We start from the raw sequence: 18,270 nt of genomic DNA, 5'->3' as shown, positions 1-18,270 counted from the left end.
TGTAAGTTTAGGCTACATACTGTTAACAAACTTTAACACTAATTGTCAGATTTCAAATTATAACTTGTCGAACTACAATCTACTCGATTAACAGTAGTTTAAATAGAGTCAAGCAACCTTTTAAACAGTAGTTAGTCACACTTCAAAGTGACTTACACAAACGTGCTAACTGCAATAATGCTACAAACAAAAACTAGGCCTAGCTATACACCTTAATTTCAGATAGCTAATTTTTGTAAGTAGCGATATACACTTTAATTTTAGTTATCTAGTTTTAGTAAGTAGCTATTTACCTTCATTTCAGTTTGCTATTTTTTGTAGGTAGCGATATACACTTTAATTTCAGCTAGCTAGTTTTTGTAAGTAGCAATCACTTAAATTTCAGTAAAGCTAATTTTTGTAAGAAGCTACACACCTGATTGAAATAAATCAACATATCAGCACATCTTTCATGGTGAGTGGTGAAGCATGGAATAATTTTAATAATATACATTTCATGTTTTTGATCCAGATAATCAAGCTCTACATCAACCAGCGACTCCTTTATATACGATACTCGACATACTGTAATTTTTTTAAAGACGAGCTGCTATTTTAGCCCCACATGAGGCGGAAATTAATAAAAGACTATTTGATGGCTTAATAAATCCGTTGAACTCTTCCAAACTCTTCCGACCTTAAAGATATAGTCTGCAATTGATAAAACTACACAAACTGGCTATCAGGAACAAATCATTAATAAATATGTTGAACTGCTATTGGCAGCCAGTGGGTTTCAAGTCGGTGGGGAGGTCTGGTTATCTTCAGATTCAATCCAATATAAATAAAGTACTTTTATTATAATTATTATTGAACATTGTTACTAATAGCTGTGTAGAATGGCACTTGATAACCACTCGACATAATCTTCCAGAACAGTTAGACAAACAGTACACACAAACAAAAAAAATGAGTCTATCAGTCTTTCAGACTGATGGGGTTTCGGTCCAATGGCGCGAGTCCAAACGTCGGCCATTTTGTCTCAAACTCGAACAACCCCACGGTCGAGTCAGGGTTTGTGAAAGGGCTCTGGAAGAACACAGGGGCGGAGTTATGTAAAACAAGTGGATGTGTGTGGCTCCGCCCCCTGGCTAGGCCCCGCCCCCTGAGTTCCCTCTGTACAACCATCTTTACAGGATCTGCTCAGTACTGGATGCAGAGATGTCTAAGAGTCTCCAAGCGGCGTAGGGGTTCAACTCGTCCTGATCTCGACACAACGCCCAAACGTACATCATCCTCAGGACCTTATCCTGTGAAACAGGCAAATGCAATGAATGGATGAACTTCATTAACCCACCGGTGTGATCAGAACGGTCAGTGCATCACGTGATCAACCGCTGAATTCAACTCAGCGCTTGTCATATATCACAACTATTCAGTGTTTTCAACAACACAATGTTTATTTTAGGTTTCAGACATTTAAATACACATAAGTACACGCAAAACAATGAATTTGAGTTTGTAAAATACACACGGATGTCTATAGAGGCGGCAATAATAATCCTTTCCATTATAATAGGACGACATGTTTTATTCATATCAGATACACATTGTGTAAGTAACTTTAAAATTAACTCTATTCTTCTCCCAGTTCACCGGCCACTTACTTTCATGCATTTCGGGAGAAGTGGATGTATTGACGTGTTATAAATCCAACTGATCTGATTCTCTGAACACGGCACAAACTAACGCATATACAGCTCAACTAACGCGATCGTTATAAAGATGTGTGAACAACAAAACACATCAACTTGCACATATTTGACAATCGGAATATTTCATGCTATAGCTAACAAATTTGTGAATATTTTGAATAAAAAAGGTAAAAATTACATAAAAGCAGATTATGCACTATTGTGGCTGCGGTGTGTCACGTGACAAGCAATGGCGCGTCACCATTTATCCCCAATAAAGTGCCACTTTCTAAATAACGTTCGCCTTGAAAAACTCACACTGGGGGGTCAGCTAGAATATTTTAGGCTTACGTGTGAAAGGGTTAAAGCCGTCTTCTTCAGCGTTGGAAATAAAAGAGCGTTTCTAATATCCACGACTGTCTGAACTCAATGGCTCGAGGGCAGCGGACTGCCATAATTAACCACAAGCTTCTAATGTGAAAACATCCCTGGTGTGCCGTTTCAGTCGGCCTTTTAACAGATTTATACCCTGAGAACTGTACAGTCACGACGGCCCAGAGTGAGATCATAGGAGGTGAATCACAACCTTCGAATGCACTAATGTCTAGGAGTCGCTTACTCACCGGGTCTCCCTCCACGACTTCACCCTTCATGTTACGGATGACCATCACGAGCTGAGCCTGGAAGGTGATGATGAGAACGGGACCTTGTTCCATCATCTTCCCCATCGCCAGCTTCAGAGAAAACAAAACAGGAGTTTTTATACATTAAAACCAAAAATTAGTCAGACACTAGATATAATTTATGATTTTTTTATTTAAAGCAGGACAGTATAGTTCATTTATGTAAGTGAGGAGAGCAAAATAAAGTAAACTGTGACATATTATACCCAGAAATTCTTCATACAGTGACTACCAGTGACATTTATAAACCAAAAATGATTCAGACACTTTGACCTGACCATGTTTTGCTGAAGTGTTTTTTCTTTAATTGCTAATGCGACCTTTTTACAACCACAGACTGAACAAAATGAAGCATTGCTTGGTGATTGGTTGAGCTAAACTGGTATTATCTAATTGTGTAGTTAAATTTAACAGCTGACAGATATTCAACATCATTCATGTGTGAGACAGTCTAACAGAAGGATGGACAAAACCAGTCAAATATCCACTGAGTTCTTGTCATGTTTTATTACCATTTTCTAAACTATAGCGAATAAACTGTAATAACGTGAGACATGTTGAAGGTGTCTGAATACATTTTGGTTTGACTATATGTCATAATGGAATCAGATGCTCTCACGTCTGATGATTCTGCATTATACGTCCATCCGGACGCTCTGATGGAGTTACTGAGCCATTAAGATGCAGCAGACGAATATCATGTGTCTTTTTTCCTTCGGTACTCACATCAATGTTATCAATGTCCAGGATCTTGGAGTGAAACTGGAGGCCCATGGCTTTGGCCTGCTGGATGGGGTGAGCCAGCTGACTGTACGTCTGAAACCAGAACCAGTGTTAGAGAGTCAAGTTTAAAGGGATTGTTCACCCAAAAAATGAAAATTACCCCATGATTAACTCACCCTCCAGTCATCCTAGGTGTATATGACTTTCTTCTGTCAGACGAATACAATCAGAGTTATATTAAAAAATTTCCTGGCTCTTCCAAGCTTTATAATGGCAGTGAATGGCTGTTTCTGTTTTGATGTCCATAAAAATGCATCTATCCATCATAAAAGTGCATCTATCATCATAAAAGTGCATCTATCCATGATAAAAGTACATCTGTCCATCATAAAAGTGCATCTATCCATGATAAAAGTGCATCTATCCATGATAAAAGTGCATCTATCCATGATAAAAGTGCATCTATCCATCATAAAAGTGCATCTATCCATGATAAAAGTGCATCTATCCATCATAAAAGTGCATCTATCCATCATAAAAGTGCATCTATCCATGATAAAAGTGCATCTATCCATCATAAAAGTGCATCTATCCATGATAAAAGTGCATCTATCCATGATAAAAGTGCATGTATCCATCATAAAAGTGCATCTATCCATCATAAAAGGGCATCTATCCATCATAAAAGGGCATCTTGTCCATCATAAAAGTGCATCTATCCATCATAAAAGTGCATCTATCCATGATAAAAGTGCATCTGTCCATCATAAAAGTGCATCTATCCATCATAAAAGTGCATCTATCCATGATAAAAGTGCATCTGTCCATCATAAAAGTGCATCTGTCCATCATAAAAGTGCATCTATCCATGATAAAAGTGCATCTGTCCATCATAAAAGTGCATCTATCCATCATAAATGTGCATCTATCCATGATAAAAGTGCATCTGTCCATCATAAAAGTGCATCTATCCATCATAAAAGTGCATCTATCCATCATAAAAGGGCATCTATCCATCATAAAAGTGCATCTATCCATGATAAAAGTGCATCTGTCCATCATAAAAGTGCATCTATCCATGATAAAAGTGCATCTGTCCATCATAAAAGTGCATCTATCCATCATAAAAGGGCATCTATCCATGATAAAAGTGCATCTATCCATCATAAAAGGGCATCTGTCCATCATTAAAGTGCATCTGTCCATCATAAAAGTGCATCTGTCCATCATAAAAGTGCATCTATCCATCATAAAAGTGCATCTATCCATCATAAAAGTGCATCTATCCATCATAAAAGTGCATCTATCCAGCATAAAAGTGCATCTGTCCAGCATAAAAGTGCATCTGTCCATCATATATGCACTTTTATGATGGACAGATGCGCTTTAATGGACATCAAAACAGAAACACCCATTCACTGCCATTATAAAGCTTGGAAGAGCCAGGACATTTTTTAATATAACTCTGATTGTATTCGTCTGAAAGAAGAATGTCATATACACCTAGGATGTCTTGAGGGTGAGTAAATCATGGGCTAATTTTCATTTTTGGGTGAACTATCCCTTTAAGAGCCAAATCACGTCTAGAAAACAGCAGGGATGTTTTTTCCCGGGACACTCACGGCCTCGTAGCACCAGTCTTTCAGCACGTCCAGTTCTCCCTGGATCATGGCCTACAAACAGAGCGAATGTTCATCATGAATATTCTTTCAATGTTTTCGGAGCGATGTAAGCTGGGATTTTTGTCCCTCACCTCTAGGATGTTGGGAATGATGTCTCTCTCGCACAGCTTGAGGAAGGAATCCTTGTCGAAATTCGGATCTACCTTCAGGATCTCAGTCAGAACCTCCGACATCTCGGTTTTGGAGAACAAACCGCCTGAGAAGAGCAGAGGACGGTTATGATGAGGGAGATTCATCCATCCATTCATCTATTCATCTAACTGTCTGTCCGTCTATCTATCTATCCATCCATCCATCCATCCGTCCGTCCGTCCGTCCGTCCATCCGTCCATCCATCCATCCGTCTAACTGTCTGTCCGTCTATCTATCTATCTATCTATCTATCTATCTATCTATCTATCTATCCATCCATCCATTTATCCATCTATCCATCCATCCATCCTTCCATCCATCCGTCTAACTGTCTGTCCGTCTATCTGTCCATCTATCCATCCATCATCCATCCATCCATCCATCCATCCATCCATCCATCCATCCATCCATCCATCCATCCATCCATCCATCCATCCATCCAATTGTCTGTCTATTCATCCATCCATCTATCTATCTATCCATCCATCCATCTATCCATCCATCCATCCATCCATCCATCCATTTATCCATCCGTCCATCTGTCTACCTGTCTGTCCATCCATCCATCCATCCATCCATCCATCCATCCATCCATCCATCCATCCATCCATCCATCCACCCATCTACCTGTCTGTCCGTCTATCTATCTATCTATCTATCTATCTATCTATCTATCTATCTATCTATCTATCTATCTATCTATCTATCTATCTATCCATCCATCCATCCATCCATCCATCTCTACCTGTCTGTCCGTCTATCTATCTATCTATCTATCTATCTATCTATCTATCTATCTATCTATCTATCTATCTATCTATCTATCTATCTATCTATCCATCCATCCATCCATCTATAAGGAAGAGTAAGCATAAATGCAGTGGTGTCTCTACCGATGATGTCGGTCATCTTGTCAGTGACGGCGCGTGACGCTCTGACGAAGGCGTTGTCACTCTCATCGTACTTCATCTTCATCTCAAAGAACCCTGAGAGGAGAAAAGCACAGATTCAGCTCAATAACAGCACACACTGTCAGCACAACCACCCCACGCTAAAGCAAACATCTCACATCATGGTGTGAGCAACACGCAGCCTTTCCTCTGGAAAACATTGATCATGAAGGGAGCGGGAGCCGACGGTGCTCGTTACTGAGCCTCATTATCACTGCGCTTAACAAGGCTCTAATTGATGCAGTGAACTCTTCAATTACCATCTAACATCCAGAGCCGCTCCAGAACAGAAGTGAACATGCAGATCTCTGCGCCATCTATTGGTCAATCATGTGCACTGCAGATCAACTCACTGTTAAAAACCACATTGTTGTCCTTGAAGTCCTTCCACTGCTGATACCATTTAGAGTCCTTGTGAAGCACGACACCCATCGCCTCCCTTCAAGAGAAAACCACTACGTTAGGATGTTATTAAAGGATTGGTTCAGTTCAGAGTTAAAATTTCCTGAGTAAATACTCACCCCACGTCATCCAAGATGTTCATGTCTTTCTTTCAGTAGAAAAGAAATGAAGGTTTTTGAGGAAAACATTCCAGGATTTTTCTCCATATAGTGTCTTCAATGGGGTCCAACGGGTCGAAGGTCCAAATGTGAGTTTCAGTGAAGCTTCAAAGTCTCGACACGATCCAGCCGAGGAATAAGAGTTTTATCTAGACAAACCAGCGGACATTTTATAACAAATGAACATTTATATACTTTGTAACCACAAATGCTGGTCTTGCACTAGCTCTACGATGCGTCACACATTACGTAATCATGTTGAAAGGTCAAGCGTGACGTAGGAGAAAGAACCGACCTAGTGTTTATAAAGCGAATGTGCAAAGTCAAACGGCATTTACAAAAGAAAAATAAAAGGTAAAGCAACGATGTCGGATGATTTTGAAGTTGAAAGGGAAAGTTTTTCGCTCTACATTTTCTGCCTACATCCGGTTACCGTCTGAACTTTCCAACGTGATTATGTTGTGTGTGAAGTCGTGGACATGCGAGACGAGCATTTGTGGTTAAAAAGTATATAAATGTTTATGTTTGTTATAAAAAATGTCCGCTGGTTTGTCTAGATAAGACTCTTATTCCTCGGCTGGATCGTGTCGAGACTTTGAAGCTTCACTGAAACTCACATCTGGACCTTTGACCCGTTGGACCCCATTGAAGACACTATATGGAGAAAAATCCTGGAATGTTTTCCTCAAAAACCTTAATTTCTTTTCGACTGAAGAAAGAAAGACATGGACAAAACACTAAAAAAGTCATTTAAATTATCTAGAGTTATACACTTGATGTATACATGTTACACTTGACATTGATATACAACATACATTCTTCTTAAAATAAACATCTTGACGTCATACTAGACCTACTCGTTGGCCTCGAAGACTCTGTCTTCAGCGCCGGCTGTCTTGGATGAGAAATCGCTCCTCTTCCTCAGTCTGCTGGGCGGCCGGTACGGGCCGCTCTGTCCGAGTTCACCGATCTCTTTCTTCACGCTCTCCACACCCTGAACACAGCGAAGATCAAGAGGCGTGAGAGCTGAAACTATCGACATATTCAGAAAGGGTGCATTTCATCCACTTTCACAACATAGAAACATCAGAAAACTCATAAACAGCATTTGATTTGACAACTAGAGATGCACCGATGAATCGGCCAATAATCGGTATCGAGCGATAAAAGCTAGGCCTGTTATTTTTTTTATCGGCCGATTGTTTAAAAACAGACGATGATCAGTGCCGATTATATCCTGTCAATCAAAAGGGTGTGAAACGTGTGTGAAGAAGATCTCTCGTGTGTTGAATTTAGGTTAACACGACAATAACGCTTTAATAGAGTAAAAATAGCGACGTTAATGCAGGCTTTATTTGACCCTCTGAATCATCCGTAGTTCAAGCCAAGGGTTGCCAGATCTACGTTTTTTCCCCACATCAAACATTATTTTTAGCTCCTCTCGTCCAATAATCACAAAAAGCTTGTGTTCTGTTACTTCTAATAAGAAACTAAATATCAGCTTTTACATTCTCACCATTTTATCACGAAATTCACACAATAAATGGTGTTTTGACGCTTCCTAAATGTGGCGTTAGATCGCTATAGCGCTTCAGTTCAAGAGTCTTTTCTTCCACTTTAATACAAGTTATATCTAGAAAAACATGCATGAACATCAGAAGGTATGTTGAAAGATACAGAATAACTTACCAAAATCTGTATTGTGTCTCATTTAATCACTCAATCTGTGTTTCAACCGCAGAAAGATGTCAATAAAACAGCTTGAGAACAATATCACTAAATGTTGCATTCACCTCAGGAGAGTTATCCAGTGTTCATAGTTTGTTAGTTATCTATAAAAACACTAGAGAAGAGCTTATTTACTGTTAATTATATATGTATGTTTGAATAAATTTGCCATGAAAAAGTGTAATAAAAACTACCCGAGTTGTATTCAAACATTTCAGCTTAATTAGAGTGTAAATATTATATCTGGAAATAAATAGCAGTTGAATATTAATAGCTCTGTTGTTGATTGTAATCTCTAATATTACAGTGTACCAAATGAGAGGGTTCCCTGTTTGGTTTGCAGCATTATTTGGGAGAGATTTCGTTTCTTTAAGAAAAATCAAACCATCATGCGAGATCATTCTGAATAATCGGTGGGAAATTTAGTATCGGTGCATCTCAATTGACAGAAACCCAAGACTCGTGGCTGTAGGGACCTGTGAGATCGCCCGAAACGCTCCGGTCTTTCCCAGTTTTTCCCCGCCCTTAGACACCGTCTCTGCCGAGTGTTTGGCTGTTTTAGCAGCCTCCTCCATGCCTTCCTTGATCTTCTTTCCGATGTCCGAGCGACCCACTTCTTCCAGACCCTGAGGAGAAACGCACACAATCAGAATGCATTTTGTAAGAGAAATATGTCCAGTTAATCCCTGCGTTACAAATATGAACTACAGTCAAACTAAAAATTATTCAGACACCAGATATACTTTTTACTAGTGTGTGCAGGACACTATAGTTCATTTATGTGAGGATAGCAAAATAAGTAAACTGTGACATATTATACCCAAATGTTCTTCATACAGTGACTACCAGTAAACATTTAAGACCAAAAATGATTCAGACACTTTGACCTGATCATGTTTTGCTGAAGTGTTTTTTCTTTAATTGCTAATGCTCTTTTAACACACAGACTGAACAGAATGAAGCATTGCTTGAGCTAAACTGGTATTATCTAATTGTGTAGTTAAATTTAACAGCTGTCAGATTTTCAACATAATTCATGTGTGAGACAGTCTAACAGAAGGATAGACAAAACCAGTCAAATATCAACTGAGTTCTTGTCATATTTTATTACCATTTTATAAACTATAGCGAATAAACTGTGATAATGTAAGAAATGTTGAAGGTGTCTGAATAAATTTTGGTTTGACAGCACAATAACCCAACATTCATCACATTACTAGCATACTCTGAGCAGTTATGCAAGTCACTGCAGTTTAAAAAAAAGTGTTTTCCACACAAAATCAGAACAAAATGTCATCCTTCGCAGAACATCGCAATTCTGCAGCGTAAACACTCTGCAGAAATGTAACATTCAGCACTTATGCAAATGAAAACACTAAATATAAATATATAAATGTCCTCTGAAATGAGACAAAGTGCATGTCAAGATGTTCTGGAAACGGCAGTAATTCCCACACACCTCCTTCACTGTCTCTGATAGCGTCCCCAGAGTTTTCTTCAACACTTCAGAGGTTTTGACTGTTTCAGATTCGATGGTTTTCTGGAAGAAGCAACAAAAACACAATTCAGCACAATTTCACAAGGGGACATTCAGCTGTTTTATAACCACAGTAATGTTAATATTAGGGCTGTCAATGTTAATACATAATTGCGTCATTAACATAATTCACATCACGCAGTTAGATGATCTTAGAAGTCATGAAGGGGTTTCGATTGCAACTGTGTCTGTTTCATATGGTTCTATATGTTTTTATCTCTATGTGTTTATTTTTATTTATTTTTTATTAAGAAACACTTTGGACAACTTATGTTGCATTAAACTGCGCTATAAGAATGAATACATGGAAATGGAAAAATTACATTTTAAGTCAGTAATCAGCGATCAGATTTTAAGCCGCTAAACTGAATAAAATGCATAATTGCCTCATTTACATAATTCACGTCACGCAGTTTAAGCCACTAAACCCCGGGAAAGCTTTCAGTTCAACGATCCAGTAAGTGAATTCATTCAAACAATCAGCGACAATGTAAAGAATCCCAGGCTGATTACATCAGATATGATCGAGAGAACAGCGACTCTCAGCCAGTTTTCAGTGAATTATTCATTTCAAGTGTGTGTTTACCTTTAAAACACGAGCTCTGTCGTTGTTTCTGAAGAGCGCGAGTCCTCGCCCATCGCGCTGTGTGAAATACAGACTGAACCGAACATCGCTGAATGGAAACCAGATAATACGAAAACCTTTTTTTTTTTTTTTTTGATTTCAAACTTCTTTACTTTGCTAGTAAAGTTGTGATGGATGCAGATTGTAATCAAGGTAAAGACGATTGCGGTGACGTACAGTTAGCGCGCGCGAGTCCATATTGATGCGCAAACAAACCGTGATTAGTGTTGAATTTCCTCGATATAATAGATATTCGATACCATTTTCGATACCATGAGGAAAACTGCCATATACATAACGCCATTCAGATAATTTGTTATCATAACTCATTTTTTTTGTTGATAATTTGGGTAATTTTAATTGTAACATTACATATAGCACAGCACAAAAAATACAAGTTAACAGTCAGTAATAAAATAAGAACAAATGAAGTAATTGCAAACGACAGCACAAATAAACGCAGTAGAATAAAGCGACAAATGAAATAAGCATCGTTTTAAGTTTTTCAGGTGGGTCTAACAGTACTATTCAGGTGAAAGTGATCAAATGTAAAATAACTCTGGACCGTTTATATTGTAAAAATTAACATACATTTAAAGTTACAAAAATTATTCAGCCAGTGCCCATGTGACCAGCGTTGGCCAATAGTGAGCTGGCGTTCTGGCGTAGAACCAGGAGGCACACACATAATGTCAACAGCGTAAGAGAATGTTGTGGAAGAGAAGAAATTGTTGAATAAAGTCTTATTTTGGGGGGTTTTTTTGCACACAAAAAGTATTCTCGTCGCTTCATAACATTAAGGTTGAACCACTGTAGTCACTTGGACTATTTTAACGATGTCTTTACTAACTTTCTGGACCTTTAAAGTTGCAATGACGTTGCTGCCAATCTGGGATCAGAAACCTCTCAGATTTCATCAATAATATCTTCATCTGTGTTATGAAGATGAACGAATGTCTTACGGGTTTGGAACGACATGAGGTTGAGTAATTAATGACAGAAATTTCATTTTTGGGTGAACTACTACTACTCAACTATTCCAGTTACAAAATTCACTGTATTTACCTGAATAAGCCATGAAAAAAAAAAAAAGTAATTTTGGTTCTCACGAGTTGTTTGAGAGGCGGCTTTATGAGAGCGACACTTATATAGATCAGTTTCGGTGTGAGTGTGAAACCTGCGAGAATGACTAAAATAATGCGCAATACAAGCACCATTTAACCGGAGCGAATGAGACGAGTGAGTGAGAGGAGGCGGGTGTGTGTCAGTTCGCCGTCGGAGAGAAGAGAGAGTGAACACGCAGCTGGAATCGGTGTATTGATACTGCAGAAAAGGAGTATTGGAACCGTTTCAGATATTTCAGTATCGGTACACATCGAATTATCAATATTTCTGACAACACTATTGAGGATAATGTTCTTATTTGTCATGACTCGTGTGTATGTTGCTGTGTTTAGTAATGCTAGGTCATGTCCAGGTGGTTGGTTTAGGTTTTTTTTTTGTCTAAAATGTAAACCAGCTCTGCTTTTGCACTGTACGCATACTATAGACCTTATGCGCCAGAGAAACGAGGGCGCCGCCATCTTTAGAATATTGTCTTTGAACGTCCGTTTTTGCGGTCGCTCTGTATATTTCAATGGCGCTGCTGTCCAGGAGTAATTAGCTTTTTAAGTGGATTTACTTAATGTAAAGTTAACGAAAGTTATCATGAGGATTGTACTGTTTAAAGCAGATGACATGTCAGTAGACCGGGAAGATTTTAAAACGAGCCGTTCATTCATAAATACGCAAGATCGCTTTGAAAATACAGACCGGAAGTCAAAAGACATAAGGTCTATACACTGTGAATTCTGTAATGTTTTTTTGTTTTCATGGGTGCATAAATGAATGAATTATATGGACTCCTTATATCATTTGGTTATTAAAGTGTCCTTTTTTGGAAAACACCTAAATTTACCTAAAAAAACTAACAAAAACCTTGCAGAAAATACAGTTTTGTGTGAATCGCCCTTCAATCTGATGGTTGATTTTTGCTGGATATAGCAAATGATGACAAAATAAATGTGTTAAACCAGATAAATGGTGTATGCTCAATTTCACGATACGTGTTTTAATATATTGACAGCCCTAGTTAATTAACATGCAACATAAAACACTCATATACGCACATATTTCCTCCTGGCTTGCTTGAGGGCTTCAGATTCTTCTAGCTTTTTGGCCTCCTCGCGAAACTTCTTGATGTTCTCCTTCATCTCAGTGTTCTTGCCCAGTTCCTGCTTGAGATTGTCCAGAAACTCTCCTAGGAAGCCCTTCCGACCGCCGCTGGACATAAACCTGGCCTGCACATCATCACACGCGCGTGTGAAAAACATGGAAAACCCCCAAATCTCCCCTAAAAAACCCCACTGCCATGCCACACTCACCTGTGCCGTACTGGCCGCCGGGCCACATATCCTATACGTGTGAGCTCTGTCGTATAACGCTGCATACTGACGAGTGACTAACAGTGCAGGACTTCTCCTGACACAAAGCTGAGCACAAAAACATGCATAATAATAAAGTCATTACATAATTATGAAGAAAAAACGCCAGAAAGACATGCTCAGGTGTGTTATCTGATGCTGATGTCACTTACAAACAAGATGTTATACATGCATTATTCATATTTCAGATGGCACTCCACAGAACACCATGGTATTTCCATAGTACATGACCAAAAACCATGGTGATACTATGGGATTTTATTGTTAAGGGGTATAAACACAATAATGAATACCTGATTGGTGCTTTTTAGTGATTTACACATAAATAATGTTATTTTAGAAAGTTTTATTAGTTATGTTATGATATTTAATGCTCCATCAAGGCCAGAATCATGTTTCATCAGCATGACTAGATAATCTTTTTACATTTCTACACTAAACACATGATAGTTCTAGAGAATCAAACGCGCGCTCGTGTTGCTTTAATAGCGAACCGTACGCTAATCGTGAAGATATTGATCGCGCCGTTGATAACCGCTTATTAAAAGGTTAAAATGAGAAACTCACCTGGTAACACTGACACAAGGAGGCCGCCATCTTGGAAGCGCTGCGAGTGACCCGTTTGGCTGCTGACCTTGCGACGCAATTCCGGGGGAGGAGCCACGTCAGGGAGCAGCCAATCAACAGACGCCTGTTATCTGACGTCTCACAAAGTATATATTTTAATATTACATATATATATATATATATATATATATATATATATATATATATATATATATATATTTTTTTTTTTTTTTCATTTAATTAAATTTGATTTGTTGTACTACAGTAATCTAATAAGACCAAAACAGGTGATGTGATTGCAATGTAATGCCTCACATAATAAAATAATTTTAACTCAAGAGTCTCCTCCACTTACAAATTCATGTGAACATAAACACATCACAGGACTCTACGTGTACGCATGGTATTTTTGAATCCGATTGTGAAAATTCATCAGATTCAAGTGTACATGCTTAGATTTCTACCTTTTGATCGGGTTATTTTAGATCTACGCCATCCAATCTAAATTTCTTTTGGATCCATTGAAGTGTGTACAGAAAGGTTTTGCAATCCAACTTAGCCATCAGTCCAATTATTGATTATTTGTGTGAACTTAAACATGATCTTGACATATTAAATGTTTTGTTTACATTCATTTATAACTGTCTGTGAAGCCAAGATGGATATTTCTTCTTTTGTATTTTCCCATTAAAATACATAAAATATGTATATAAATGTTTAGTTTTTATTCAGAAATTTAGGAATGAGCCCTCAGGCACAGGAATACAGAATCATTTATCAGAGTTTGTCATGAGAAAACATAATTGTAAATGATACAACAGTCATGTAGTATTAATGATTTTATTAATTTTATTAAAACACCTCTTTACCGCACAGTAACACTATAGACACTTTGTTTTCAGTTTACCTATTTTGTATCAACTTTAAAGTTTTAAAAGCAAATCTTGACTGTGATTAACAACATACAAATTGTAAATCAGCTTTCCTGTAGCTCAAACAGTAGAGCGCTGGCGCTTGCAACACCAAGGTCATGGGTTCGATTAGCAGGGAAAGCAAGCACTGAGAACTGCTAAGAATGTAAAATGTAAACCTTAAAATGCAATGTCTGCCAAATGCATGTAAATGTAGACTCAAATAATAATAATAATACAATAATCTAGAACCATAAACCACCATGGGACATACCAATAGCCCTAATTATGAATGAATTACACTTGTATTAATGTTGCAAAGTTCAAACAACAGGCCTTCTCCAAACCCCGCCTCCAAAAGCATATCAGCCAACCGTATGTGAGCATGCAAAAGACTGACAGGCAGAGAGTGTTGTGATTGGCTTAAGCAAGAATTCCGTCACAGAGACTTTTCATTAACTTTAGTGAAAAAAAAAAATCCCTTTAAACTGCAGCAGCTTTATAAGCCAAACTCATCAGCTGAGTTTTTAACATGATCAATGTTCATAGATGAGTTATTTCCGATCATAACGTTCTGCGCGTTCTCAATGTGGATGCATGACGATTGTGGCTGCCAAGAGCCGTGTTGCTGATACATTGCTGCATTCAACGGAGTTGGTGCATAAAACGTGTTATTCTGCCGCATTTCGCTTTCTAGCTTCAGTCGCGCAAATTTTTCAGCCTCTCGTTGTAGTTCCGCATTTCTGTCGTTCTCCTCTTTCAGTCTCTTTCGTTCCTCGTGTAGTTTCTTCTTACGCTGTTCGATTAGCCAAACCTTCCTTTGTTTTTCCACTTTGTCTGGTGCGATGGCCCTCAAGGCGTTGCGTTCAAACATCCTGCTGCTTTCCTCGAGAGGGTACTTAGTCCGAAGCACCAACGGAAAATTTTTGCGCGGCAAACTGTTCTCGCGAGGTAGCAACGGAATAACAGAGTTCAATTTGTGATGGTTTTCCAGCGAATTCACCATTGCTGAATCGGCGGTGGTCGCGCTGAGGTTGGATTGGAAGTTCTGCGTGAGCAGCAGCAGCGTAAAGGCAGAGTTCTCGATGGCGTCCTCAATGCATCCTAACGTCGACCTTCCCGGTTGGGCGAAGTCGTCGTAAAATGTCGCACCAGACGCAGAGATTATAAGTTCGAGTTTGTCTCGTAGTCTTCGCGCCTCGTCCGCGTCTTCAGCTTCGTGGAGGATCACAAAGGCGTAAAATGTTTCTTCTACGTCGCTTTGGCTTGCTAATGGAGAGCAAAAACTGTTAGCTTGAATTGGTGGTTTGCGATCGTTAGCGTTAGCATTGTTTGGTCCGGACGAAAATACAATATTGGGGTTTTGGGATGTCACAAGTTGGGAGCTTCCAGTTTGGTCTAGACACTGTGTTGAATTTGTCGCGTGATTGACTTCTGCTGTCTGTAGTTGGTTGTTCGTGTGAATATTCGTAGTTGGTCGTCGTAGTTGGTCTTGATTGGTTGTACTTTCGCTATTTGTTGGCGTGCGCAAACTCAACGGCTTATTGGCCATATTGGATTCCGAAGCAGTTGGCGAGCTAATTTCGAGACTATACGAACTGCAGCCCGAACTTAATTGCTGAGTCACCAAATGGCTACCGCTTTGCTTAGATGCGTCTGGGGACGTCAGTTGGTAAGTAGTAAGTTCGGTGGCGGATTGATCGATAGCATCAGGACCGCAGACTTGCTTAACTTCCTCCTCGATGTCTAAAGAACTCAATCCAGCCGTTCTGCTCGACGCAAGAGCCGCACGGTACGCTTGATCTCGTAGCGACTCGTCGCACAATCTCTCCTGCACCAAAATAGCGAAAATTCTTGCGATATCCAGTAACGTTTTGGCATCTGTAGCCTCAAAACCAGCAATATGGCCGACGTTCAAACGTTCTCCGTGTAGTTTGTGCATTTCACCCAAGTAGCTTCCAATGCTGCTGTCGGCGTTAGCTGTTAGCTTAGCATGCGCATCGAAATTCCGCTTTAGGAGAATCAAGCACATAGCGTGCACCAGCTCCTCAGGCTGTTTGTGGCCGTTCTCGGGCCGTTCGCGACCCATTTTGAAGGTCAGGCTGAACCATCGCTCCTGCCCAGCTTGGGAGAGGACCTCAAACGCCTTGGCGAGATTCGCGAATCCTCTGTCCATAAGCTGTACTCCATCTTCTGCCATTGTTTACGCAAGAACTGGCGATCATATGTGAATATATGCACTCATATGGCATGTTCAAGTCATTCCATTCAATTTGAAGTCACTTAGGCGAGCATGAGCTTCTGAATGCTGAAAGACAAAGTAAAAGTTGTTGATTATGAGTGAATCTGAATATTTCAATATCAATATTTCATAGACTATCAACATATTTCAACACTTTCAAGCACCAAAAGTATAATTAATGATGTACAATAAAATAAAATATTAAAGAAAAAATTCAAGATGACTATATTACTCTCTGTCCTGTAAATCCTCGAGCCCGTTATAGCAGGATTGATTCTAATCAGTTGTTGTTTAAGTTTATCATTCATTAGCTAGATAAAATCATTATGAAAGTGATTCCAACGATATTAATTATCTGTGGTATAGCTGTGGTGTGTGGACTCTGCTATTCTTTAATATTAAAAATGATGTTTAGAACTTTGTCTTTATCGTTATCTTTAGTGATTGTCCTTGGTATGAATAGGCTTTAAGACCCAAAAATAATCCTAATATTATGACTCATCGAGTCTTTACAATGGCTATTAGCCGTGACGTTGACATAATAATTCATAAATAAGAACTACATACCCAGGAAACAGGGAACGTTTTCAGAACTTTAGCGAACGAATTCTCTCGAAATTATAAACAAATGTTCTTCCAGTAACGTCCAGCAAGTTAATATCTGGTCTTTAATAATGTTATCAAAACTTTAGTAGCCTACAAAACATTAAATACATTGTTCATGGAACATTATTATCACCTGAAACGTTTTAGGTGGACGTTCATACCGTTGTAAACGTTACTACTGAACTTAAAAGTAATGTTTGAAGAGTGATAAAATTTAATGTAACCTTAACGTTCGCATTACCACGAAAATGTAAAACTGAACGCTCACAGAAAATTCAGAAATGACGTTTTTTCTGAACACTAGTTCTTTGAACATATTTTTGTCAGCTGGGTAATTCATATCATAAATATTATAATGAAACACAAACAACGTGTGACTTACCTTTGTAATAGTTATGCGTTAATTCAGAAGCAGGAACTGGCCAACAAAACTTACACCTTCGCAGAAGAAACAGCGAATCTGCTGAACTTGATTGATTGTAAAACACAAAAACGGTTATTTCCCGGTTGTTTTATATCTAAAGCATTTTGTGACACTGGTTTTAAGACTGAATGTTTTACTTTTCCCTTTCTCGTGAAATGCGGAAGAAGGTAAACACCGTGTGGACTTTGTAGGGCAACTAGCAGTTGAAGATGACCAAAAGATGGCAGTAAAAATTACTGGGTAAATTGACACTGATGGTGTTGAATAAAACATCTGTTGATCTAGTCTAATGAACATACTTATATTTTATTTAACATACATTTTAAAATATGTATGACTCATAGATTATAAAAGTCCCTTTTATTTGAATTTAAGAAGAGGCTTTTATATTTTGATTTGTTCTTGTATGAAGAATTGTATTGTATTTCTATGTATTTTTTATGTATTAAGTACTGATTGCGTATTATCATGCCTTACTAACATGATCATATTTAATATCCATATTTGAACAACAAAACATTTTGTCAAGATTCAATAGTAAGTATTCACAAGACCCAATTATTACGTTAAATGTAAATGTATTTATTATTTATTTTACCTGTAAATACATAAACAAATCAGCAGTTCAATGTTAATTGTACATTAATTATGAATAAGAAATTTATCTTAAGTATGCTCTTATTATATATAATATTCTACCAAATTGCGCGAGATTACAGCAGAAGCCAAGGAGCCAAGCATGCG

The 18,270-nt window shown here is 38.4% G+C and overlaps 2 protein-coding genes across 3 annotated transcripts; both read right to left on the bottom strand.

Moving 5' to 3' along the window:
- Window positions 1-450: 450 nt before the first annotated feature.
- Window positions 451-13,385, bottom strand: timm44 (translocase of inner mitochondrial membrane 44 homolog (yeast)). Of its 2 annotated transcripts, XM_081383884.1 has the most exons (13): window positions 13,344-13,385; window positions 12,717-12,824; window positions 12,462-12,632; window positions 9,591-9,671; window positions 8,608-8,757; window positions 7,261-7,397; window positions 6,197-6,282; window positions 5,787-5,879; window positions 4,833-4,957; window positions 4,702-4,752; window positions 3,083-3,172; window positions 2,297-2,407; window positions 451-1,289 (listed from the first exon to the last, which is right to left on the bottom strand). In XM_081383884.1, exons 1-13 carry the CDS (start codon window positions 13,371-13,373, stop codon window positions 1,170-1,172), a joined length of 1,353 nt encoding a protein of 450 aa, XP_081240010.1. In that variant the 5' UTR covers window positions 13,374-13,385; the 3' UTR covers window positions 451-1,169. The 2 variants fall into 2 exon arrangements, with proteins under 2 accessions (XP_081240010.1, XP_081240009.1); XM_081383883.1 differs by having other exon boundaries at window positions 12,462-12,824; window positions 13,344-13,379.
- A 785-nt stretch (window positions 13,386-14,170) lies between these two features.
- Window positions 14,171-17,685, bottom strand: ticam1 (TIR domain containing adaptor molecule 1). The gene is made up of 2 exons (XM_081384186.1): window positions 17,485-17,685; window positions 14,171-16,562 (listed from the first exon to the last, which is right to left on the bottom strand). The coding sequence occupies exon 2, from the start codon at window positions 16,452-16,454 to the stop codon at window positions 14,754-14,756; it is 1,701 nt and encodes a 566-aa protein (XP_081240312.1). The 5' UTR covers window positions 16,455-16,562; window positions 17,485-17,685; the 3' UTR covers window positions 14,171-14,753.
- Window positions 17,686-18,270: the final 585 nt, after the last annotated feature.

Source organism: Scardinius erythrophthalmus (genome assembly GCF_964197995.2).
Source record: "Scardinius erythrophthalmus genome assembly, chromosome: 14".
NCBI lineage: Eukaryota > Metazoa > Chordata > Actinopteri > Cypriniformes > Leuciscidae > Scardinius > Scardinius erythrophthalmus.
Note: the sequence above shows the minus strand (reverse complement) of the source record. Positions and strands in the feature narration are given on the sequence as shown.